Consider the following 27,347-nt stretch of genomic DNA (forward strand, 5'->3'; position numbering starts at 1 on the left):
TCACTGGGCAGCTGTCTGTGTCACACCTGATGTGGAGAGTTGATCATAACACTCGGGAAATGCTCGATCCCGGAGCTAACAGCTGTTGTACTGATGGGGGAGGAGGGATTGATATCATGTTTAACAAGGCAATATTCTCCATCTCATTTTATTATTTCCATCTATCCCTCCTAATATTACATTTATTACAGGGAATAAGAATCTGGGAACGCCTGTCACCACAATGGCTGAAGGTCCAACCAGGGGAGAAGATCGAATAACTTCAAGAAGAATGAGAATGGACACAGGTTGGTTCACAAAATTCCTTAGAGTTTTATGTTCGTCCTGACAAAAGGTCCAGATCTCCAGCAAGAACCAACAACTCACACCGGGTGAGGGAATAGGACAGGAGCTGAGTAAAAAGAGGGCAGTGACTGATTTTCCACTGGGGCATCACAGTCACAGTTGTAGGGAGCCCCTGAGTACTGGAACTGTCCAATATGTACTTGGTATTGGAGCTTATAAGGTGGATAGAGACAGTGATTCAGAGGAGTGTTTTCCTGAGCAACAGTTTGACACCAGGGAGCAGGAAACCACCCCAAGTTTGGCTGAGGTGAGGGGCAGGTTGCGAACATGTATAGCAGAGCGATAGTGATGGGAGATTTTACAGTCAGGGGGATACACGTACTCTACTGAAGCCCTGACCAGGTCGCGAATGGTAAGTTTCCTCCATGGTGCCAGAGGGAAGAACCTACTGGAACGGGTTTGACCATCTCTGGAAAGGAAAGGAGAGCAGAATTTATCCATGGTAGGAACCGATAACTTAAGTTTATGAAGGGAATTTTAAGACTTCTGCACTAGACTACAAACAAGCTCTCAGTACAAGAACACATTCGTAATCTTGCAGATGGGACAGTTAAGTGGGAAATGAAATTTAAAATAGATAAAACTGTGGTGATGCACTTTGGTAGGAAAAATAGAAACATCACCTACACCTTAGAAAATACAAAGTGAATGAGATAGAATGGAAAGATAACTAGGAATACAGGTAAACAACTCCTTAAAACAGTTTCAGAGGTCAGAAAAACATTTAGATACCCCAACAAACACTGGGTTTATTTCTGGGGGTTTAGTGTTCAATATTAATGAAGTTATTTTAAACTTGTAAAGAAACCTGGTCAGGCAGTACTTCGAGTACAGTGCACAGTGCTGGTATCCAGAATATACAAAATAACATTCAAGCACTGAAGAAAGTGCAGAAAAAATTATAAGGATGGTACTAGAACTGAGGGGTTACAGCTGTCGGGAAATATTGAACAGATCAGGACTTTTCCTTAGAAAAAGATCTTAGATGCGACCTGATAGAGTTCTTCAATATTTTGAATTGTTTGGAAAGTGTAGATGTGGAATGAATGTATCCATTTGTGGGAAAATCCAAAACTAGGGTCCATAAGTACAAGACAGTTAATAATAAATCCAATAAGGAACTAAGCAGAACTTTCTTCCCTCAAAGAGTGGTTAAAGTGCGGAATTTGCTATCGCATGAAGTGATTGAAGTAAATAGCTTAGATGCTTTCAAAAGGAAACTAGATGAGTACGTGATAGAAAAAAAAAGATTGTAAAGAGGGGCTGAAAGGCTGAGGTGACGTAGATAGAATTGAAGGGGAATCATGTGGTGTGTAAGCACCAGCACAGACTAAAATAGCCAAATGAGCTGTTTCTATGCTGTACATTCAGTGTAATTCAAGGTGGTGATCTACAGATTGTTTTACACTGTTTCGCTTCAGTAGTGCAACATGGGGCAGTTCAATGTGCGGCGGCAGGGCTGGAGCAGAAGGGAAGTGTTCACGTTCTTGGGACACTAGAGTGAGTTCAGGTAGAATGGAATGGATGGCCATGATCTGAACCGATAGCCAACAATGGTTTTGCATAAAAATGAATGGAGCAGTGAGAAGCTGATAGGAATGGAAGTTGGGAAATTTCAGGATCTGAGACTAGAGAGAGGAATTATTAAAACTGTTAGAGATGGAACACAAGATTATGAAATAGTGAAAAGCCATTACCAGGAAAGAAGGAAAATATTTTCAAGTAGTGAGCGATAAAGTCACTTGCTATTAAAAGAAAAATGAAAACGGGTAAATATTCAAAGGAAATGGAATTTGGATTGAGTGCTTTGCCGGTAATATGTGCAAATCACTCCAAACACATATGGATCTTAAGAGGCATGTGAGCTGTGATTTGGTATCTATAAGACAGTTTTTTTTTAAATTCATTGATGGGATTGGGCGTCGCTGGCTAGGCCTGCATTTAGTGCCCATCCCTATTTGCCCTTGAGAAGATGGTGGTGAGCCGTCTTCTTGAACCGCTGCAGTCCATATGGTATAGGTACACCCACAATGCTGTTAGGAAGGGAATTCCAGGATTTTGGCCCAGCGACAGTGAAGGAACGGCGATACAGGTCCAAGTCAGGATGGTGTGTGGCTTGGAGGGGAACTTGTAGGTGGTGATGTTCCCATGCGTCTGCTGCCCTTGTCCTTCTAAGTGGTAGAGGTCGCGGGTTTGGAAGGTGCTGTTGAAGGATCTTTGGCGAGTTGCTGCAGTGCATCTTGTAGATGGTACACACTGCAGCCACAGTGCGTCGGTGGTGGAGGGAGTGAATGTTGAAGGTGGTGGATGGAGTGCCAATGAAGTGGGCTGCTTTATCGTGAATGGTGTCGAGCTTCTTGAGTGTTGTTGGAGCTGCACTCATCCATGCAAGTGGAGAGTATTCCATCACACTCCTGACTTGTGCCTTGTAGATGGTGGAAAGGCTTTTGGGCGTCAGGAGGTGAGGCACTCGCCACAGAATTCCCAGCCTCTGGCCTGCTCTTGTAGCCACAGTATTTATATGGCTCGACCAGTTCAGTTTCTGATCAATGGTAAGACCCAGGATGTTGATAGCGGGGGATTCAGCGATGGTAATGCCATTGAATGTCGAGGGCAGATGGTTTGAGTCTCGCTTGTTGGAGATGGTCATTGCCTGGCACTTGTGTGGTGCGAATGTTACTTGCCACTTGTCAGCCCAAGTCTGAATGTTGTCCAGGTCTTTCTGCATATGGACACGGGCTGCGTCAGTATCTGACGAGTCTCGAATGGTGCTGAACAGTGTGCAATCATCAGCGAACATCCCCACTTCTGATCTTATGATGGAGGGAAGGTCATTGATGAAACAGCTGAAGATGGTTGGGCCTAGGACACTGCCCTGAGGAACTCCTGCAGTGATGCCATGTGATTGAGATGAATGACCTCCAACAACCACAGCCAACTTCCTTTGTGCTAGGTATGATTCCAACAAATGGAGAGTTTCCCCCTTGATTCCCATTGACTTCAGTTTTGCTAGGGCTCCTTGATGCAACACTCGATCAAATGCTGCCATGATGTCAAAGGCAGTCACTCTCACCTCACCTCTTGAGTTCAGCTCTTTTGTCCATGTTTGGACCAAGGCTGTAATGAGGTCAGGAGCTGAGTGGCCCTGGCGGAACACAAACTGGGCGTCAGTTAGCAGGTAATTACTGAGTAAGTGCCGCTTGATAGCACTGTCGACGACACCTCCCATCACTTTGCTGATGATTGAGAGTAGACTGATGGGACGGTAATTGGCCGGGTCGGATTTGTCCTGCTTTTTGTAGACAGGACATACTTGGGCAATTTTCCACATTGCTGTGTAGATGCCAGTGTTGTAGCTGTACTGGAACAGCTTGGCTAGGGGCGCAGCTAGTTCTGGAGCAGAAGTCTTCAGTACTATTGCCGGAATATTGTCAGGGCCCATAGCCTTTGCAGTATCCAGTGTCTTCAGCCATTTCTTGACATCACGTGGAGTGAATTGAATGGGCTGAAGACTGGCATCTGTGAAGCTGGGGACCTCAGGAGGAGGCCGAGATGGATCATCCACTCGGCACTCCTGGCTGAAGATAGTTGCAAATGCTTCAGCCTTGTCTTTTGCATTCATTTGCCTGGATTTTCACAGAATTCTAGAAAAATATTCCGGTCATAATGTTTTGAGAGGAGAAAGAAACAACCGTGGATGCCACTATTAAGAAAGGGTTCCCTGATGGCACCAGAAAAGAAGGGTGTGTCGGGAGTTTTGTTAAGATAAAATCCTTATGTACGGACGTAGTTGAGGAATAGGAAGGGAAATATCACAATTCTCGGTGGGCATTGCTGGCCGTGCAGCAGAGATGAGATAGAGGGGAAGATTCACAGACACTGCAGGGACCCGTACAAGAACAACAGGACTTTAATACTGGCAGTCGCAACTGTCCCAAAATATAACCTGCGGTGTATGTGCGTTATCAGAAGCTGTTTGATAATGTGGCTCACAGGAGCTTTCAATCGTTTGATATTAGAGGGAATATAGCCACCCGGATAGAAAGTGTTAAAGTATTTAGTTTTCTCCATTTGTGTTCACAGATCCGAACACTACAATCACTTGGTTCTTGACGAAGTGTGACGATTACCAGCTGTTCCAGTTGACGAAATTCTACCGGGACAGTCTAGAACAGGCGATCGAAGAAGGTGTGGAGGGACTCGGTCTCTGGTTAACAGGAGAGGACCATTTCAATTCACAAGAATATCACGTAAGTGAGAGAGACGCAGATTGAGTTTAGTTTATTCTATCATCACAGAACTAACAAAATATCAAATTTTAGAATTATAGAATGTTATGGAATTGAAACCGGCAAATGGGGGAATAGAGGATAAAACTGCAAATATTGTGAATCTGAAACCATGATACGAAAAGGTGACAACTGAGTGCAAAAGAGGAAATCCTCTGGCCCTGTGCTCTTGGTGGGGAATGTCAGTCCCCAGAAGGGAATATGAGATTGAGCTCATTCCGTGTGTCATTTCCTGGTCCTGTGCTCTTGGTGGGAATTGGCACTTCCCAGCAGAAAGAGGAGACTGAGCTCATTCAGTCTGTCATTTCCTGGTCCTGTGCTCTTAGTGGGGAATGTAAGTCCCCAGAATGGATATGAGATTGAGTTCATTCAGTCTGTCATTTCCTGGTCCTGTGTTCTTGGTGGGGAATGTCACTCCCCAGGAATAATATGAGATTGAGCTCATTCAGTCTGCCATTTCCTGGTCCTGTGCTCTTGTTGGTCAATGTCACTTCATTGAGTCTGTCCCACACAATTGCGATACCTTGTGTATCACAACATATAGGCCTAGAAATTCAGTGGTGTTAGCGCCCACTTAGCACCTAAAGAGGTCTTTTGCGCCGGCGCTGTTGGTAGCCTGGAATTCAGTGTAGCGCAAATGGTGGCATTAGCCGGTAGCGCTGCGCCGGCAGCGATGATGTCATCGGTGTGCGCAATGCCCCAGTTCCAACGCGATGCCGGCCCGACACCCAAATTCAGTTGCCGCCACCTCTCCCGTAGCGGGCGCAAAGAGCGTTTGTAAAACGGGGCCTTGCAGCTCCGAGAGGCCGGGGCATAAAGGTGGAGGTGCGGCCGGCCGCTTTCCCGGCGGCCGCTTGGCCGCACCTTCCTCCCCGGACTCCCACACCAACCCCCCCCGCGGCATTGGTCTCTGACCCCCGCGAGCCCGGCACTTCTCCGTGGTGCCGGGCTCATTTGCCGGGGGAATCCAGCGGCGATCTCACGGCTGCAGGCAGCTCCTCCTTAAGAGAAGGAGGAGGCCTGCAGTACCCCAGCCTGCCGCACCGCATCGGGTGGCGCTGCGGCAGCTGGACGCCTGAAATTGACTTTCGGCGCCCCAAGCGGAGGCGGCCAAACACTGCAATAGCGCCCGCCTCCGTCTTGGGGCGCTGCAACTGAATTTCAGGCGGGCGCTACGGGAATCTGGGCGTGCGCTAACTTTCGGGCGCTAAAGACCTGGCGCGGCGATAGCGAATTTCTAGGCCATACACTCCTCCCCACCCCAACCGAAACCATGTGATCTCCTGGGAGAGGCAAAAATACAGGTAAAATTCCAGGTCAATTTGGGGGAAAAAATCTGGGAACTTCCTTTCCGACCCATCTGGGCGATCGAAAAAAGTCCAGGAGATCACTCTGACCCAGAATTCCCTGCAGTACCTACCTTCTGTAGGAGGTGATCTCCACCCCATCAGAAACATAAAAAAGGGTATCAGGATGCCAAAAGGAAACAGACACTGTGGATAGAGGATCACTTCCGCAACAACTCGGACACCCGGCGCATGTGGCAAGGCATCCAGTCCATCACTGACTATAAGGGCAAAAACATCAGCCCCCCGGCTAGCGATGCCTCCCTTCCGGAGGAGCTTAACAACTTCTACGCTCGCTTCGACAGGGACAACAGGGAGCCGGCTACCACAGCCTTGCCTCCCCCGGAAGACCAGGTGCTCACTCTGTCGACATCCGACGTAAGGGGTGTTCTACGCGGAGTGAACACACGAAAGGCTGCTGGACCGGATAGCATCCCTGGACGGGTACTCAAGGAATGTGCTGATCAGCTGGCTGATGTCTTCACAGCCATCTTCAATCTGTCATTGGCCCAGGCAGTAGTCCCTACATGCTTCAAGACCGCTACCATTATTCCTGTGCCAAAACAAACGGCTGTGACGTGCCTGAACGACTATCGACCTGTCGCACTCACACCCATCATAATGAAGTGTTTCGAGAGACTGGTCTTAGCCCACATCAAAGCCAGTGTTCCTGCCTCTCGTGCAAACAGATCAACGGAGGATGCAATCACAACTGCTCTACACTCGGCACTGAATCACCTAGATGGTAAGGAGACCTACATCAGAATGCTGTTCATAGACTACAGCTCAGCATTCAATACTATCGTCCCCAACAAGCTGGCCAGCAAACTCTAAACTCTTGGCCTGAACACTTCCCTCTGCAACTGGACCCTGGACTTCCTAACAAACAGACCCCAGTCTGTCAAATTAGGTAACCACACCTCCCCGCCCTAACCCTGAACACGGGGGCCCCACAAGGATGTGTGCTGAGCCCCCTCCTCTACTCCCTCTGCACCCACGACTGTGTGACTGTTAATGGTTCCAACACCATCAAGTTTGCAGATGACATCACGGTAGTAGGCCAGATCACCAACAACGATGAGTCAGCCTACAGGGAGGAGGTCCAGCATCTCGTGAAGTGGTGCGCCGATAACAACCTGGCCCTTAACATCAAGAAAACCAAAGAAATCATTGTGGACTTCAGGAAGTCCAAAGGCGGAAGTCACACCCCCATCCACATCAATGGGGCTGTGGTGGAAAGGGTGGACAGCTTTAAGTTCCTCGGAGTCCACATCACGGAAGACCTCTCCTGGTCCCTCAATACATCCTCTCTGGTGAAGAAGGCCCAGCAGCGCCTATATTTCCTAAAGAGGCTGAAGGGATGTAACCTGTCACCCCTGATCCTCTCTAACGTTTATCGCTGCACTATGGAGAGCATCCTGACAAACTGTATCACAGTATGGTATGGCAGCTGTAGCTACTATGATCGGAAGGCCCTGCAGCGGGTAGTCAAAATTGCCCAACGCATTACCGTCACCCGGCTACTGACCATAGAGCACATATACCAGAAACGCTGTCTACGGAGGTCACAGTCCATCATCAAAGACCCTACCCACCCCAGCCACAGTCTGTTCGCCCTCCTGCCATCTGGGAGACGCTACAGATGCATTCGCACCCGTACGACCAGATTTAGGAACAGCTTCTTTCCCAGGGCTGTCATCCTACTGAACTCCACAAATAAACTCTAAAGCCTGCACATCTGCCAATGCACTTTATTATGATTATGTTTATGTTAATATACTACAAGCCAAATGTATGTTGAATGTTTAAATGTCTTAATCCAAATGTACACTCTCGGGAGCCGTAAGCCTACATTTCGTTGTACTGCACTTGTGCACTAACAATGACAATAAAAGTCGATTTGATTTGATTTGAACAGGTCCAGCCTGTTCCAGACATCCACTGTTCTCTGGGAAAGAACTACCTCCTGACATCTAACCTAAATCTAGCCTTATACAACTTAACTTTGTGACCCTAGGGAACAGCAGTAAATTGAGCTCATTCATTCTGTAATTTATTGTCGGTTAACTTTAATTTGGTGGTAGTTTGATTATGGAGATAGTGACTGAGAGATTGGTAGCTAAGTCTTTTTATATTCTTGCACTGGTTAGCATCTGTATATTTCTTTATATCATGCCGTTTATTTAGTTTGATTGATTTCCAGTTAAATATTGGGAAGACTGAATCATCATCTAATATCAATCCCACAAACTCTGTCTTCTCACCGCTTGATTACATTCCCCTCCCCGGCAACTCTCTGGTGCTAAACCTAAATGTTCACAACCTCGGCATCCTATATTCTCTAGAAATAAGCTTTCGACCCCACATCCTCTCCATCTCAAATACCACATCTTCACCTTCATAACATTGTCCACCTCCACTCCTACCTCAGCCCATCTCCTGCTGATACCTCATCCGTGCATTTGTCACCGTTATCCTTCATCATAATAATGCTCCCCTGGCCGACCGAACTTCCTGAGCCCTCCGTGAACGTCAGCTCATCCAAATCTTTGCTTGTACCCTGTCCTGCCGCAAACCCCGTTAACCAACGCTCATGTGCTCTTTCCCGGTCCTCGAATGCCTTCTGTCCATCTTCCAATATAAATTCCTTCACCACCTCGCCCTCTCCTATCTCTGTATCCAGCTCCAGTGCAGAAACCTTCTGCAGGCCTAGGATTGCCTGTTCCACGATCTCTGGCCTCTTGTGCACCCCTCGACCTTCTGCTTACCAGTGGTGGTACAGCATGCATTTGCCTTAGGATCTACGCTCTGGAATTCACTCACTAGATCGCTCCACCTTTCCAGCTTCATTTCCTCCTTAAAACTAAACACATACTTTCTGCTTTCTCTCAACCCTACTCGGTAAAATGCTGCATTGATGTCAAGGACAATCACTCTACCTTCACCTCTGGAATTTAACTCTTTTGTTCATGTTTGGACCAAGGCTCTGATGAGGTCTGGATCCAATTGGTCCTGGTAAAAACTAAATTAAGCACCGGTGAGCTGATTAATGGTGAGTAAGTGCTGCTTGACTGTATTTTGATGACTGCATCCCTCAATTTGCTGAAGATTGAGAGTTGTTTGATAGGACATTAATTGGCTGGATTGGATTTGATCTGCCTTTTGTGAACAGGACTTATCTGGGCAATACACTACATATTTTGTTATCAAAAGTTATATTTTATAATCCATAATAATGATGTAGCAATTCACACAAGCCTCAAGCGATACATACAACCTTTATACCAAGGAATCCATGTCAAGGCAGCAGAGTGATCAGCTCCCACCTGGCACTTTAGGTTCTTTGAATGGGAAGCCCTCGTCCACGGCGCAGCCAGTGTCAGAGCAAGGAAGGACATACCGCAACTTCAGGATGTCCAGATTTAGATGCCCATGTGCTAAATCCTGATGTTGTGGTCATTTTCAGTGGTGTAATAATGGCGAACGCTGATAGGGCCGTTGTTTTTGCAATGAGGAAAGGCTGAACACCTCAGCAGTTTTTGATCATTTGGTACATTTTATAGTTTATTATTCCTGTCCCAATTGCCTCCTTACTTCCTTATCAGTAGTTTTTGCAAACGAGACGCCTGCTACTAAACAGTTATTGAATATTCTTAAAGCCGCTAAAGTGATTTCAGTGACAACACACTGCTATTTTTGCAGTTTAAACTATCAATGCCCAAATGGATTTTCGAGTATTTACTTTACCACCACCTACAAGGCAAAAGTCAGGAGTGTGATGGAATACTCTCCACTTGCCTGGATGAGTGCAACTCCAATAATACTCAAGAAATCTCGACACCATCCAGGACAAAGCAATCCACTTGACCAGTACCACTGGCGGAAGGTGGTTGAAGTGTTTATCAGCTACAAGATGAACTGCAGCAACTTGCCAATCTTCTTCAGCAGCACCTCATGAACTCTTGACCTCTATCACCTAGAAGGACAAAGGCAAAAGGAGCAGGGCAACATCATCATCTGCAAGTTCCCCTCCAAGGAATACACCATCCTGACTGGGACATATATTGTTGTTCCTTCATCATCGCTGGGTTGAAGTCCAGGAACTCCCTCCCTAACATCACCGTGGGAGTACCTTCACCAAATAGACAGCAGCGCCTCAAGGAGGCATCTCACCCCTACAATCTCAAAGGTAACTAGAGATGGGCAATAAATGCTGTCCCCATCAGTGACGCCCACATCCTGTGAATTAAAAAATGGAATTAAAAAAGACGACATATAAATTTAGGCTATTGTCGATTAAAGTGCCCCATTGCTGGACATGTGCTCCTGGTTATCGAGGTTTCATACTGGCAGCGGGTGTGCAAAATAATATTTCAATTACTGAGGGGGAACAAGAGATTAGAGTGAAGGGAATTTTCATTGTTAGAATTACTGGTCGATTCTCCACACCGATAACCACCAATGGTTGTTTTGATCAGTCGGTGTAAATTCTCAGCCAGTTTTCTAGCTGCTTCCCTCACTTAACATTAGACCGAGTGCATCATCTTATCAATCAGTAATCTGATGTCATGTTAGAGACGGAAGGGCAGAGAAAATTAATCCCATTGAAACTATTGCAGATTCTCAGTGATTCCTGACTTTCCAGAAATGATATTTCTGATTTTATTTTAGTTTCTTTACATGTATGTCCCGTTAATGAGTGGATCAAGATGTTTACAGAATATTGTCCCCCTGGTCAGAATGGATCAGTACCCGGCCTTGTGATTGTTTTCTTTGATCAAAACAAATTGGAGATCCCATCACTGAGCAGATCATTTCCTTCCCATTCTCACTGTTTGTCTTTCAATGCGGTCCTCAATATATTCATTAATGTTTTAAGAGAAAATAACTGAGCTCGCGGAGAAGGGAAACCGGGAGGACAGTTCCAAACTTCTTCTAAACCTGGTGATGGATAAAGGCTCTCAGGCCCTAAGGGTGATGTGGGAATCATTTGTGAAAATGCGCCACAGGTTACCAAAGCTGAACAAAATACTGATAGAAATACAGGAACATGGTACGGTAAAATCACACACTGAAAGCAAATTCAGATTCAAACACTGCAGACTTTATTATAATGTTACACAGATATGATTCCATGAAGTTTAATTGATTTAAACAGGTTTTGATCCAGTTGATTACATGAACATCGCACGAGATTTATCCGAAATACCCAGTCAACTGAAAGGTAAGTGATGGAATGGAGATTAAAAAACGTTTATTTACCTTCGGAAAATCGGAATGATTGAATGTAGCCATATGTTTAGAGATTGTCAGAATATGGGAATCAGAGGCGCAAAGTCTAGGTAAACAGGATTGAACGTGGTTTGGATTTGTCATCAATTCTGAACTACTCACTGTCAATTCAAGTTACAATTAATATGATTTTTATTGTTTCCTGTAAACGTGCTCTAAATTCAGCTGCTGATCGCTATCACTTGTGAAGTGTTAAGTACAACTGACAAGTACCTGATACACTGTCAAACCCCATACACACATGGCAGGATCCTGATACACTGTGAAACCCCATACGCACCTGGCAGGATCCTGATACATTGTGAAACCCCATACACACCTGGCAGGATCCTGATACACTGTGAAACCCCATACACACCTGGCAGGATCCTGATACAATGTGAAACCCTATACACACCTGGCAGGATCCAAATACACTGTGAAACCCCATTAACACCTGGCAGGATCCTGATACACTGTGAAACCCCATAAACACCTGGCAGGATCCTGATACACTGTGAAACCCCATACACACCTGGCATGATCCTGATTCACTGTGAAACCCCATACACACATGGCAGGATCCTGATACACTATGTTCCCCATACACACCTGGCAGGATTCAGATACACTATGAAACCCCATACACACCTGGCAGGATCCTGATTCACTGTGAAACCCCATACACACATGGCAGGATCCTGATACACTGTGAAACCCCATACACACCTGGCAGGATCCTGATTCACTGTGACACCACATACACACATGGCAGGATCCTGATACACTATGTTCCCCATACACACCTGGCAGGATCCTGATACACTGTGAAACCCCATACACACCTGGCAGGATCCTGATTCACTGTGAAACCCCATACACACATGGCATGATCCTGATTCACTGTGAAACCCCATACACACATGGCAGGATCCTGATACACTATGTTCCCCATACACACCTGGCAGGATTCAGATACACTATGAAACCCCATACACACCTGGCAGGATCCTGATTCACTGTGAAACCCCATACACACATGGCAGGATCCTGATACACTGTGAAACCCCATACACACCAGGCAGGATCCTGATTCACTGTGACACCACATACACACATGGCAGGATCCTGATACACTATGTTCCCCATACACACCTGGCAGGATTCAGATACACTGTGAAACCCCATACACACCTGGCAGGATCCTGATTCACTGTGAAACCCCATACACACATGGCAGGATCCTGATACACTATGTTCCCCATACACACCTGGCAGGACCATGATTCACTGTGAAATGCCAGACACACCTGGCAGAATCCTGATACACTCTGAAACCCCATAGGGCAGAGATGGGGAAGAATTTCTGAAGAGTGTTCAGGAGAACTTTCTTGATCAGTATGTTTCCAGTCCAATGAGAGAGGAGGCATTGCTGGCTCTGGTTCTGCGGAATGAGGTAGGACAAGAGGAGCAAAGTGAATATTTAGGGATCAATGGTCATAATATCATAAGGTTTAGATTAGATATGGAAAAGGACAGGGAGCAATGTGGAGTTAAAATACTTAATTGGTGGAAGGCAATTTTCCGTGGAATCAAAACAGACCTGGCCCGTGTAAATGCGATCAAAAGAGTGGCAGTCAAACCTGTAATCAAACAATGGGCTGCATTTAAAGAGGAAATAGTTTGGATACTGTCGAGGTACATTCCCACTGGGGCGAAAGGTAGGGCAAATAATGTCAGAGCTCCGTGGATGACGAAAGAGATAGAGTGTAAGAAAAAGCAGAAAAAGAGCACTTATGACAGATTTCAGATCGAGATTACATCTGAGAATCAGGCAAAATATAGAAGCTCAAGCAAGAGCTGCAAAAGAAAATAAGAGGGGAAAAGAGAAGGTATGAAAATAGAATGGCTGTTAACAAAATCATTCTAAAAGTCTTCTATTGGCATATAAATAGTAAGCGGGTAGTAATAGGAGGGGTGGGGCCGAGTAGGGACCAAAAAGGAGACCTACATATGGAGGCAGAGGGCATGGCTAAGGTGCTAAATGAGTACTTGCATCTGACTTCATCAAGGAAGCAGATGCTGCCATAGACATATTGAAGCAGGAGGTATAGGAGATAATGGATGGGGTAAAAATGATAAAGAAGAGGTAATAGAAAGGCTGGCTGAACTTAAAGTAGGTAAGTCACCACGACCTTATGGGATGCATCGTAGGATACTGAGGGAAGTGTAGAAATAAATCACGGAGGGACTGGACATAATTTTGCAATCCTCCTTAGAAACGAGAATGGTGTGAGAGGACTGGAGAATTGAAAATGTTACACCCTTGCTCAAAAAATGATATACAGATAAACCGAGCAACTACAACCACGGAAGTGGGCATTCTTTTAGAAACAATAATCAGGGACAAAATTAAAAGTCACTTGGACAAGTGTGTATTAATTAAGGAAAGCCAGCACGGATTTGTTAAAGGCAAATCATGTTTAAACAAATTGATCGATTTTTTTGATGAGGTAACAGAGAGTGTTGATGAGGGCAATGAAGTTGACATGGTGTACATGAATTTCCTAAAGGCGTTCGACAAAGTGCCACATAAAGGCTTGCCAACAAAGTTGAAGCCCCCGGAATAAAAGCGACAATGGCAGCAGTGATAAGAAATTAGCTAAGTGACAGCAAACAGACAGTAGTGGTGAACGGTTGTTTTTTGGTCTGGAGAAAGGCCATAGAATCATAATGGCGCAGAAGGAGCCCATTTGGCCCATGGAGTCCGCCCCAGCTCCCTGTAGAGCAATCCAGTCAGTCCCATTCCCCCGCACTATCCAAGTAGCACTGCAAGTTTATTTCCATAAAGTGCCTATCCAGTCTCCCCTTGAAAACATTGAGTGTCTCTGCTTCCACCACTTTCGTTCACAGTTAAGCCCAGGTCACCACTCGCTGTGTAAAAAAGCGTTTCCTCACGTCCCCCCTGTATCTCTTGCCCAAAACCTTAAATCTGCAGCCATTAGTCCTTTTACCATCAACTAGTGTCAACATCCTTTCTCCATCTAGTCTATTCAAACCCGTCATAATCTTGTACACCTCTATCAAATCACCCCTCAACCTCCTTTGCTCGAATGAAAGGAAATCCAGCTTCTCCAACCTGTCCTTGTAGCTAAGATTCCTCATCCCCGGAACCATTCTGGTAAATCTCCTCTGCACCCTCTCAAGGACCTTCACATCCTTCCTGAAGTGTGGTGACCAGAATTAGAAGCATTGGTTCAGTTGTAGCCTAACCAGTGCTTTATAAAGGTTCAGCATAAGGTCTCCAATTTTGTGCTCAATACCTATACTTATGAAGCCCAAGATACAATGGCCTAGAAATTCAGTTGGTTGCGCCAGCAGTTAGCGCCTAAAGAAAAGTGAATGTCGGGCGCTATGCGTGTTGCGCCCGGGCGCAGCGCAGTTTGCGCCTCGCCCCAAATTAAGTTGGCCGTTAGCGCCGGCGCAAAGTTTTGCGCCCGCCCGGATGCGCACGCAGAAAATGACGTCACATCCTCGTGCAACGCCCTTTGGCCGCCCCGATTCCAAACTTCAGTCGGACCGCCCCATTGTGCGGCTGGCGGCCGGAGCATTTGAAAAAGGGAACACAACACAGCCAGCGCGGGCCCCAGGGGGCGCAAATTAAAGGGGACGTACCCTCCAGTATAAAGGCCAGCCATTTTGTAGCAAACACTCTTGTGCAACGCATTTCTGGACACACAACAAGGAGGATAGCTAGCTGGTTTCAAGCAGCAACAGCTCAGGTATTTTTGGACTCAGGCCAGAGCGCTGCAAGTGGCCTTTTGGAAATTTGACTGTTTGCCAGGATTTGATGGGGGTTGCATGGGGTGCCAACGCGGAACTGCAGCGCCATGTCCGTAGGGCTCGCAGACGCATTGTGAGAGGGGCATCCCTGGCTAGAGGCAGAGGGGGCAACAGGCGTCGGCCACGTAGGCTTTACCCAGTCAGGCTATACCGCCAGCAGCGCTCCTACCTCAACATGACTGGCGCGTGATGTGTTAGAAGGCTCCGATTCCGAAAAGAGGTGGTTGCAGAGATCTGCCACCTGCTTCGCAGAGATCTGCGTCCAAAGCTCAGGTGCAGGATGTCTCTGTCGGTGAAAGTGAAGGTGATGGTGGCATTGAACTTCTATGCCACCGGCTCCTTCCAATCCGCTGCTGGGGACATAGCTAACATCTCCCAGTACGGCGTGCATCACTGCATCCACCAGGTGACCGAAGCACTGTTCAGAAGGAGACGCCAATTCATCTCCTTCCCCATGGCCCTGGAGAGCCAGCATCAGCGCGCATTGGGATTTGCAAGACTCGTGGCCTTCCCCTTGGTGCAGGGCGCCATTGACTGTACGTATGTGGCTTTGCGGGCCCCTCTGGAGCATGGCGAGCAGTATCGCAACAGGAAGGGCTACCATTCTCTGAATGTGCAGCTGGTGTGTGACCACAAGCAGCGCATCATGGCTGTCAATGCCAGCTTTCCAGGCAGCAGCCACGATGCGTTTATCCTGCGGCAGAGTACTGTGCATGACATGTTCGAGGCACAGCCTCCCCCAAGAGGATGGCTACTCGGGGACAAAGGCTATCCTTTGTGTACCTGGCTCATGACCCCGCTCCGCGCGCCCAGGACCGCTGCTGAAGAGGCATACAACGACAGCCATCAAACCAACCGCAACATCATCGAGCAAACTATTGGGGTCCTCAAGCAGCAGTTCCACTGCCTTGATCGCTCCGGAGGATCTCTGCAGTATTCGAAGGACCGGGTCTCCAAATTTGTGGTAGTTTGCTGCATGCTACACAACCTGGCTATCTGCAGGACTCAGGCACTGCCACCTGATGTTGGACCACCACCTCAGGAGGAGGAGCAGGAGGAGCAGGAGGAGGAGGAGGAGGAGCTGGAGTACATTCCCAGGAGGGTGCGACCAGGGCCAAGGGCCACGCGACGCCACTTTATTACACGTTACTTCTAAGCCCCCTGTCAGGGAATGCCTTGTGGCCATGAGGGAAGATGAATGCAGCCGCTCCGCAAGCCCTCAGCCAGCGAAGCCAACAAACACTGACAAGAATAACCATGGAGACTCTATGAATAAAGATAATTATTTATTACACAAAAATGAAAACCCCTTCCCACATGAATCCCCAAAAGCAATCAATGGGCCCCACAAAAGCCCAACGAACGACTCACTCCCACAAACTGGGGAGGAGTAACTCCACATTTGTACAAACCTGGCCTCAACCTCGGCCTTAACGCAAAAAATAAGCCCACGAACCAAACAACCATGGGCAAAAATAAGATGGCCACCGCCATATAAAATGAAAGCTGGCCACACCCTCTACTGAGTGGCCCGCGAGGGCGAGACCTTGTCCAGCCTTTTGCCTCCCCTGCCCGGCCTGCTGCTCCTTCGCAAACTCTGCCCAGTGGCTGCTGCGAGGCTGGGGGAAGGTGCCTGAGGCTCAGATGTCCTTCCGCCAGATGCCCTTGGGGGGCGGCATACACCGCCTTTGGGCCTCGAGGGGCCGGCTGCTGAGTGGCGCACCTGAGCCTGGCCACCATCAGCTCCAGCCGCTTGCCCTTGACGCCCCAGTGGGGGAGTGGCAGCGACGGATGGCACAATGTGGGTAAGCTGGCGTCTGGGATGCGCTGGCTGGTGCTGTGGCGCGCTGGCACTCGGCCGGGCCCGCACTGCAGGATCCGCACCAATCAGCCGAGGAGCGGCTCGCTGGGATGCTGCAGTGCGGCGGGTGCCCTGGCGATGCCTGCCTGAGACAGCGCGTGTGGTAGCAGTGAGTGCCCCTGTTGTCCTGGTGTGCGCCCGCATCACACCCGCCAGGGACTTGACGGCATCAGTGAGCATGCGGCCACTCGCGGCAGTTGATGCCCCGAACTCGCGCACACTGTTCGCCAGCGACTCGATGGCCTCAGGCATGCGCCCCACCACACGCATGAGCTCCGTGTGGCGCCGGTCCGAATCCTCTGCCATCTTGTCCAGCTTCCGCGCCTCCTCCGAGGTGAAGGTGTCCGGACTGGAGTCGGGACTCTCTCGCTGGGGAGCAGGGGACCGAACTAGGGGAACCTTACCACGTTGGTGGCAACGAGTGTCCCGATCAACTGCACTCCCCTCTGATCCTTCCCCCCTTTGGGGGAAGGCCGCGGCCCATGCGCAGGGCTCCTGGGTGGCTAGACGCCACTGGTCCCAGCAGCTGCAATCCCCTGCGACAGTTGGTCCAGGCACTCGTGCAGTGAGGACGTGTCAATCATTTTGTCCTCTCCTGCGGGATCTGAGAGTTCCCCTGATGGTCCGGCTTGCTCTTGCTCCTCCTCCTCCTCCTCCTCCTCCTCCTCCTGCTCGGAGGGGCTGTCACTGGCAGCTTCATGGACCTGGTGTCACCAGCTGAAAGCAGGAATGCACATGAGTAGCTTTAGAGTGAGGAGACGGCATCAGCGAGGGAGTCAGGACTGGTGGCATTCAGCGCATTGGTGGGACAGTGGCAAAGGATGTAGCTCGGATGCGCAAGTGCGACGCAAGAGGGCCAAAAGGCGAGGTCCTTACCATTGCCGGGCAGTGGAGGGTCGGCTACTCCGCACGCTGTGGGCACGATCAGCCGGGCTCCCATGAGCCCACTCACGCGATCCTCCAGGGGAGTGAGCTTCTGCAGCTTGGCGTGGCCTCCCCTGGTCCTGGCACGGGCCTGGCACTTATTGGCAAGTTTAGCCTGCAAGAGAAAGGACGGGCTGTAAGTAAGGAGTGTAGCCCTGATGTAGTGTGCACTGCCTCCCATGGTGGAATAGCTTGGCCAGAGTGTAGCCCTGATGTACTGTGCACTGCCTCCTATGGTGGAATAGCTTGGCCAGAGTGTAGAGTGCAGAATGGGCAATTGATGCTCATGACAGTCCCAAAGCTGCTGGCTGAGGGCTGGCCATTAGGCCTTTCAGCTCCCTTTGCCCATCATGTCAGGTGTACATGCAAGAATGAGAAGGAGACTGGAAAGGGTGCTCACCCTGACAATCCTGGTCAGGTCGTTGAATTTTTTCCGACATTGGGTGTGGGTCCTGGGGGCATCGCCGGTGACCGTCACCCTGTTGGCGATCTGCTTCCAGGCTCTGGTGTATTCTTGGTGGGTCGGATTCCTCCCAGTCTCTGGGAACAAGATCCTGCGCCTCTTCTCCAGAGCTGTCACCATTATTCCCAGATCACGCTCTGAGAAACGCAGGGCACGCTCACGGGCCTTCTCTGGCGTTGCCATGGCTCCCTGGGGCTGAGCAGCAGTGTTGAGGCCTATTTGCAAAGCTGCAGTGTGCAGGGCATGGCAGCAGACCAAATCGTCCCTTCCCCCTTTAAGAGCTGGTTGGCGCCACGGGTTCGGCTGTCAATCAAAAAATGACCGCACCCGCGCTGCGCCCCGCCTCGGCTCTATCCCTCTGCACCGCCGACTTAGCGCCTAAAGATGGTAGTGGAACGCCTCTTTTAGCGCTCCAGCAACCTATTTGGGTGAAGCGACTGAATTTCCGGCAAGGTGGTGCCACTTTGGGGCGGGCGCTAACTTCGGGCGGGCGCTAACATTAGCGCCCCAAAACTGGCTATACTGAAATTCTAGGCCAAAATGCTTTGTTAACCACTCTCTGAATATGTCCTGCAACCTTCAAGGACGTATGCACATTAACTCCAAGTCCCTCTGTCCCTACACACACTTTAAAACTGTGCCATTAAGTGTATATTTCCTCTCCCTGTTCCTTCTGCAAAAATGCATCACCTCACACTTCTCTGTATTAAGTAACATCTGGTAAATTTAGATATTCTACACTGTATTCCAATATCCAGAGTCACATATATTATATATATATATATAAAAAAGCAATGGCCCTAGTATTGGCCCCTTGGGGAACACCAATGTCTACCATCCTCCAGTCTGAAAAACGGCCATTTAAAAAAACTCGCTGTTTTATGTCCTTAAGCCAAATCCTTACGCACGTTGCCACTGCCCCATCTATTGCATGAGCCTCAATTTTGTTAATCAGCCTTCTATGTGGTACTTTGTCAAACGCCTTCGGAAAATCAATGTGGACAACATCTATTGCATTCCCTTCATCAATCCTCTTTGTTGCTTCATTAAAAAATTCAATTAGATTCGTCAAACACGGTCTGCCTTTTACAAATCCGTGTTGGCTCTCCTTAATTAGGGTAATACTCTCCAAGTGGCTGTTAATTTTTTCCTTCATTATTGTTTCTAAAACTTTACCCACCACTGATGTTAAACTGACCGGCCGGTAGTTACTCGGATTGTTCTTGCACCCTTACTTGAATAATGGTGTCACATTTTCCACTTTCCAATCCTCCGGCACCCCACCCGCATCAAGGGAAGATTGGAAAAATTGCAAGCCCACCCGCTATCTCCTCCCACAATTCCCTCACTAACCTGGGATGCAAGCCGTCTGGACCAGGCGACTTCTCCACTCGAAGCATACCCAGCCTTTCTAGTATATACTGTCTATCAATCTTCACCACTCGATTGCTTCTACCTTTTCCACTTCTACTGATATTTTGTCAGCATCCACTTCCTTAGCAAACACTGATAAAAAGTGCACGTTGAGTATTCTAGCCTTGCCCTGCACCTCTAAGCATGTATCTCTCCTTTGTTTCTAATAGGCCCCACCACAACTCTTATTACACGCTATATAATAGCAAAATACTGCAGACACTGGAAATCTGAAATAACAACAGAAAATGCTGGAAATACTCAGCAGGCCAGGAAGCATCCGTGGAGAGAGAAACAGGGTTAACGTTTCAGGTCTGGGACCCTTCATCAGAACTGGAAAAAGCTGGAAATGTAACAGATATTAAGCAGGTGCAGAGACAGGGGGGCGGGGTGAGGGGCTTCGGAGGGGAGGAAGGAATTGAAAGAACATGCTGTGAAAATGTTGCAAATGGGAATGGCAGAATCATACTGCATGAAAAATGGGGGCGGGGATTATAATCTGAAATTGTTGAACTCTACGTTGAGTCCGGCAGGCTGCAAAGTGCCTAAACGAAAGATGAGGTGCTGCTGCTCGAGCTTACGTTGAGCTTCATTAGAATGTAAGAGGCCGAGGACAGAGAGATCAGAGTGGGAGTGAAGTGGAGAATTAAAGTGACAGACAACCGGAAGCTCAGGGTCACCCGTATGGACTGAACGGAGGTGTTCTGCAAAGTGATCGCCCAATCTACGTTTGGACTCCCCAATGTAGAGGAGATCGCATCGTGAGCAGCGAATAGAGTATATTAAATTGCAAGATGTGCAAGTAAATCGCTGTTTCACCTGGAAGGGGTGTTTGGGGCCCAGGACAGTGGGAAGGAGGAGGTAAAAGGGCATGTGTTGCATCTCCTGCATTTTCACGGGAAAGTGCCAGGTGAAGGAGAAGGGCTGTTGGCTGTGATTGAGGAGTGACCAGGGAGTCACGGAGGGAGCGGTCCCTTCGGAATGCTGAAAGGGGAGGTGAGTGGAAGATGTGTTTGTTGGTGGGATCACGTTGGAGGTGGCGGAAATGGCGGAGGATGATCCATTGAATGTGGAGTCTGGTGGGGTGAAAGGTCAGGACAAGGGGAACCCTATCATGGTTCTGGGAGGGAGCGGAAGGGGTGAGAGCAGAAGAGCGGGAAATAGAACAGACACAGTCAAGGGCCATGTCAACCGCAGTAGAGGGGAATCTTCGGTTGAGGAAAGAGGAAGACATGTCGGAAGCACTGGTATGGAAGGTGGCATCGTCAGAACAGATGCGGCAGAGATGGAGAAACTGGGAGAATGGAATAGAGTCCTTACAGGAAGCTGGGTGGGAGGAAGTGTAGTCCAGGCAGCTGTGGGAGTCGGTGGGCTTGTAGTGGATGTTTGTCGAAAGCCGATCGCCAGAAATGGAGATGGAGAAGTCAAGCAAGGGAAGGGAAGAGTCGAAGATGGACCATGTGAAGGTGAGGGAAGGGTGGAAATTGGAAGTAAAGTGAATGAACTTATCTAGTTCAGGGCGAGAGCAGGAAACGGCACCAAAACAGTCATCGATGTACCGGAAAAAGAGGTGAGGGAGGGGACTTGAGTAGGACTGGAACAAAGAATGTTCCACATATCCCATGAACAGGCAGGCATAGCTAGGGCCCATGCGGGTTCCCATAGCAACTCTTTTAATTTGCAGGAAGTGAGTGGAGTCAAAGGAGAAGTTGTTCAATGTGAGACCAAGTGTGAGTTCAACAATTTCAGCTTATAATCCCTGCCCCCATTTTTCATGCAGTATGATTTTGCCATTCCCATTTGCAACATTTTCACAGCATGTTCTTTCAATTCCTTCCTCCCCTCCTAAAGCCCTCCCCCCTCTGTCTCTGCACCTGCTTAATATCTGTTACATTTCCAGCTTTTTCCAGTTCTGATGAAGGGTCCCAGACCTGAAACGTTAACCCTGTTTCTCTCTCCACGGATGCTGCCTGGCCTGCTGAGTATTTCCAGCATTTTCTGTTGTTATTTCTTACTACACGCTTACTGTTTACATGCTGGCAGAAAATGTTTGTGATCCCTTTTATGTTAACCGCAATTCTACTCTCATGTTCTCTCTTTGCCAATAATATTTTCAGCTTCACAGCCCCTCGGAACTTTTTGTATTTGGTCTGGTTCTCCCTTGAAGAATTCACATTACATGCATCATATACCCAGTTTTCTTGTTTCATCGTCTTCTCTATCTCCCTCGTCATCCAAAGATCCCTTGCTTCAGTTCCCTTACTATTCCGTCGTGTTGGAATATACCTCGCCTGTACGTGGATCATCTCCTCCCTAATGATCACCCATTGTTCCATTACAGTTCTTCCTGTCTGCCTTTGGTTCCATTTTACCCTTCTAGATCCTTTTGTATCCCATTGAAGTTAGCCCTATTCAAGTTTAGAAGTTCCACTCTAGATTGTTCATTGCTCCTCTCCATTGCTAATCTAAATCTTAATACAGTGATCCCTCGTAGCCAAGTGTTCTCCCACAGACACTTGGTCGTCCTGGTCCACCTCATTCCCCAGCACCAGATCGAGCAATGCCTCCTTCCTAGTTAGGCCAAGAACATACTGGTAAAGGAAATTCTCCTGAACACATTTCTAAAATTCCTCTCCTTCCTTTCCCTTTACCCTAGCATTATCCCAATCGACATTTGGATAATTAAATCCCCCAATATCAGCACTCTATATATTTTGCTTACCTTTGCGATTTATCTGCAGATTTGCTGCTCTACCTACCTCTCACTATTTGGAGGCCTATAGAATAACCCCTATAGCGTGCTCATATGCGTTTTGCTCCTCAACTCTAACCAGACGGATTCTGTCCTTGTACCCTCAAGAACACTCTCTCTTTCCAGCACCACAATTTCTTCCTTAATCAGCACTGCCACCTCACTTCCCTTCTTCCTTACCTCTCTTGTCTGAACACCTTGTACCCTTGTATATTAAGTGCCCAGACCTCTCCGTTTTTAAGCCACGTTTCTGTTATTGCCATAACATCAAATTGTGCTTGTAGCTCACCAACCTTACTCACCACACTTCATGCGTTTAAGTACATGCATTCATAAACCAATTTTTTAATTTTCCATCGTCTTTCTGTTTGCTCCGATCTAATATGGTTCTGCAACCGCCTATAGTACTACTTTCTCTAGCACTATCCAACACACTCAATTGTTAATGCAACTTATTCCTCTTTTCTACTCCTATATGCTGCTGCCCATTCCCCTGCCAAGCTAGCTTAAACCATCCGCAACAGCACTAACAACCTCCCCGCGGGAATATTGGTCCCGGCTCTGTTGAGGTGTAACCCGTCCAGCTTGTGCAGTTCACACCTTCCCCAGTAATGGTCCCAATGCCACAGGAATCTAAAGCTCTCCCTCCTGCACCATGTCTCCAGCTATGCATTGATCTGCTCTATCCTCCTATTCCTCTACTCACTAGCAGGTTGCACCAGGAGTAATCCGGACATTACTAACTTTGAGATCCTGCTTTTTAATCTCTCTCCTAGCTCCCTAAATTCTGCCTGCAGGACCTCATCCCTCTTTCTGCTAATGTTGTTTGTACCAATATGGACAATGACCTCTGGCTGGTCACCCTCCCCGCTCAGAGTGTCCTGCAGCCGTTCAATGACATCCTTAACCCTGGCACGAGGGAGGCAACATAACATCCTGGAGTCACATCTGCGGCCGCAGAAACGCCTGTCTGCTCCGCAAACTATCGAATACCCTAACACTATTGCTCTTCCAGTTGTTTTCCTCACCCACTCTGCAGCTGAGCCTCCCGTGGTGCCCTGTACTTGACCCTGGCTACACTCCACAGAGGAACCATCGCCCTCACTTGTATTCAGAACAGAATACTGGTTGGAGACAGCGATGCACTCCGGGTCCTCCTCTTCTGTCAGGTGATTACCCATTCACTCTCAGCCTGCATACTCTTAAGCTGCGGGGTGACCACCTCTAGAAACGTGCTATCCACGTGACACTGAGCCTTAGGGATGCACTGCTGTGACTCCAGCCGCCACTAAAGCTCTGAAACCTGGAGCTCGAGTAAGAGTAGCTAGCAACAACTCCCGCACATTTGGTCGTCCAGACTACTTGAAGTGTCCAGGACTTCCCACATGGCACAAGATGTGCACTCCACTGGACTGAGCTGTCCTGCCTCTATTTAATAGACTTAGAACTAACCCAGCAGAAATAAGCTTATAACATAAAACACACTCCCCAGCTACTTACCATCATCACTTTCCCTCTATTTAATAGGCCATTAACAAACTTAGCAGAAATAAACTTATAAACTTAAAAAAATACACTTACCAGCTACTCGCCATTCAGCTCCTTCCCTTGTGTGATGTCACTTTTTCAAATACTACCTCCGTTGATTTGCTGCCGCTCCTTTTAACTGCTCCACTCTCGCAGTGCTCCCTCCATGTCTGCTTCTTCCGGTATCGGGCTCCTTCCACTCAGGGCTGCTCCTTTTAACTGCTCCACTCTCACGGTGCTCCCACTCTCGTGGTGCTCCCACCAGGACCGCTCCTTCTTGTATCAGTCTCCTCTGCTCGGGACAGCTCCTGTTAACTGCTCCGCTCTCGCAGTGCTCCCTCCAGGTCCGCTCCTTCCGGTCTCAGGCTCCTGCCACTCAGGACAGCTCCTTTTAACTGCTCCGCTCTCGCAGTACTCCCTCCAGGTCCGCTCCTTCTGGTCTCAGGCTCCTGCCACTCAGGGCAGCCCCTTTTAACTGCTCTGCTCTCGCAGTGCTCCCTCCAGGTCCGCTCCTTCCGGTCTTAGGCTCCTGCCACTCAGGGCTGCTCCTTTTAACTGCTCCGCTCTCGCAGTACTCCCTCCAGGTCTGCTCCTTCTGGTCTCAGGCTCCTGCCACTCAGGACAGCTCCTTTTAACTGCTCCGCTCTCGCCGTGCTCCCTCCAGGTCCGCTCCTTCCAGTCTCAGGCTCCTGCCACTCAGGGCTGCTCCTTTTAACTGCTCCGCTCTCGCAGTACTCCCTCCAGGTCTGCTCCTTCTGGTCTCAGGCTCCTGCCACTCAGGACAGCTCCTTTTAACTGCTCCGCTCTCGCAGTACTCCCTCCAGGTCCGCTCCTTCCGGTCTCAGGCTCCTGCCACTCAGGACAGCTCCTTTTAACTGCTCCGCTCTCGCAGTGCTCCCTCCAGGTCCGCTCCTTCCGGTCTCAGGCTCCTGCCACTCAGGACAGCTCCTGTTAACTGCTCCGCCATCGCGGTGCTCCCTCCAGGTCTGCTCCTTCCGGTCTCAGGCTCCTGCCACTCAGGACAGCTCCTTTTAACTGCTCCGCTCTCGCTGTGCTCCCTCCAGGTCTGCTCCTTCCGGTCTCAGGCTCCTTCCACTCGGGACTGCTCCATTTAACTGCTCCACTCTTGCTGTGCTCTCACCAGGACCGCTCCTTCTTGTATTAGCCTCCTGTGCTCGGGATTGCTCCTTTCAACTGCTCCGCTCTCACTGTGCACCCACCAGGTCCGCTCCTTCTGGTGGTGGTCTCCAACAGCGGTCAGTTCTAAGAAACAAATAACTACATATGGGTATGATCTTGTGGCCATTACAGAAACATGGCTGCAGAGTGACAATGCCTGGGAATTAAACATACCAGGTTATTTAACGATCAGGAATGACAGGAAGGAAGGGGAGGTGGCTATGTTAATAAAGGAAGGAATCACTGTAATACAGAGAAATGATATTGGGTCAAAAGATCAGGATAATGAAACAGTTTGGGTGGAGGTAAGGAATAATAAGGGGAAAAAAACACTAGTGGGCGTAGTCTATAGGCCTCCGAACAGTTGCAACTCTATTGGACGGAATATCAATCAGGAAATAGTTGAGGCTTGTAATAAGGGAACATCTATAATTATGGGGGATTTTAACTATCATATTAATTGGACAAATCAAATTGGGCAGGGCTGCCTTGAGGATGAGTTCATTGAGTGTGTTAGGGATGGGTTTCTTGAGCAGTATGTAACTGAACCGACCAGGGGGCAAGCAACCTTATATCTGGTCCTGTGTAACGAGACAGGATTAATTAAAAATGTCCTAGTAAAGGATCCCCTTGGAACGAGTGACCATAACATGGTTGAATTCCATATTCAATTAGAGGGTGAGAAGATTGGATCTCAAACAAGCGTGCTAAGCTTGAATAAAGGAGACTATGAAGGTATGAGAGCGGAATTGAGTAGAGTGGATTGGGAAAATAGATTAAAGGGTAAGACGATACATGTTCAGTGGTGTACATTTAAGGAGTTATTTTACAACTTCCAAAAAATATATATTCCACTGAGAAGAAAAGGGTGTAAAAGAAAAGACAGCCATCCGTGGCTAAGTAAAGAAATTAAGGATAGTATTCGACAAAAAACAAGGGCATATATGGTAGCCAAATCTAGTGGGAGGATAGAGGATTGGGAAAACTTTAAAAGAAAGCAAAAAATAACAAAAAGATTGATTAAGAAAGGGAAGATAGATTATGAAAGTAAATTAGCAAAAAATATAAAAACAGATAGTAAGGGCTGAAAATTCAGTAGGGTTAGCGCCCATTTTGCGGCGCTAGAGGGCCTAGCACCGCAATGATAGCCGTTTCTGAAATTCACTTCGGCGCTGCCATCGGTGTTCGCCGGTTGCGCTGCGCCGGGACCGATGACATCATCGGTGTGTGCAGCGTCCCGGTTGCCGTGGCAACGCGCCCGAACGCCGAAATTCAGTTGCGGCCGCCTCGCCCGTGGCAGCCGCAACTAAGACTCTGGCAACCGAGTCTTACACAAGTTAGCGCCGGCGCATTAAGATCGGGCGGTGGCCGGCCGCTTTCCCGCCGGCCGCCTGCCCGCACCTCCCTCCACGGAGTCCTCCACCACCCCCCCACAGAACAGATGCGTCTGCCCTGCAAGCCCGGCACTTGTCCGAGGATTCCGGGCTCATTTTTGAAAAAATCAAACGGCCAGCGATCGGGTGAAGGCAGCGCCTCCTTAACGGGAGGAGGAGGCCTGAACTTCCCCAGCCTGCCGCACCACATCGGGTGCCGCAGCGCCGGATTAGCGCCGCAATGCGGCACTCAGCGCCCATTGGGAGACACTCACGCCCGCCAGTAGTGCCGGCAGCCGTCTGGGCGCGGCGCTACTTAATTTTTGGCGCGCGCAAGGGAATTAGCACCAGCGCTAAATTTCCAGCGCTAAAGCCCTGGCGCTGCGTCAACTCAATTTCTATGCCTAAGAGTTTTACAGTTATATGAAAAGAAAAAGGGTGGCTAAAGTAAATGTTGGTCCCTTAGAGGATGAGACCGGGAAATTAATGGTGGGAAATATGGAGATGGCAAAAAAACTGAATAAATTTTTTGTTTTAGTCTTTACAGTAGAGGACACTAAGAATATCCCAACACTGGACAAACAGGGGGCTATAGTGGGGGAGGAGCTAAACATGATCAAAATCACTAAGGAAGTGGTACTCGGTAAAATAATGGGACTCAAGGCGGATAAATCAGCTGGACCTGATGGCTTACATCCTAGGGTCTTGAGGGAAGTTGCGGAAGGGATTTTGAATGCATTGGTAATAATTTTCCAAAACTC

The 27,347-nt window shown here is 48.5% G+C and overlaps 1 protein-coding gene across 1 annotated transcript in view; it reads left to right on the forward strand.

Annotated features, from left to right (window-relative positions):
* The first annotated feature begins 214 nt into the window (after positions 1 to 214).
* LOC147093056 (NACHT, LRR and PYD domains-containing protein 3-like) overlaps positions 215 to 27,347 on the forward strand; it is a 45,553-nt gene continuing 18,420 nt past the window's right edge. Inside the window, exons 1-4 of the mRNA XM_085976378.1 lie at positions 215 to 287; positions 4,429 to 4,595; positions 10,862 to 11,033; positions 11,139 to 11,204. Of these exons, the coding sequence (XP_085832504.1) occupies positions 224 to 287; positions 4,429 to 4,595; positions 10,862 to 11,033; positions 11,139 to 11,204 (469 nt within the window). The 5' untranslated portion in view covers positions 215 to 223. The remainder of the gene's footprint in view (positions 288 to 4,428; positions 4,596 to 10,861; positions 11,034 to 11,138; positions 11,205 to 27,347) is intronic.

The sequence above is a fragment of the Somniosus microcephalus genome, unplaced genomic scaffold (assembly GCF_052327205.1).
Source record: "Somniosus microcephalus isolate GS21.2 unplaced genomic scaffold, FLI_Smic_1.0 unresolved_chr2, whole genome shotgun sequence".
NCBI lineage: Eukaryota > Metazoa > Chordata > Chondrichthyes > Squaliformes > Somniosidae > Somniosus > Somniosus microcephalus.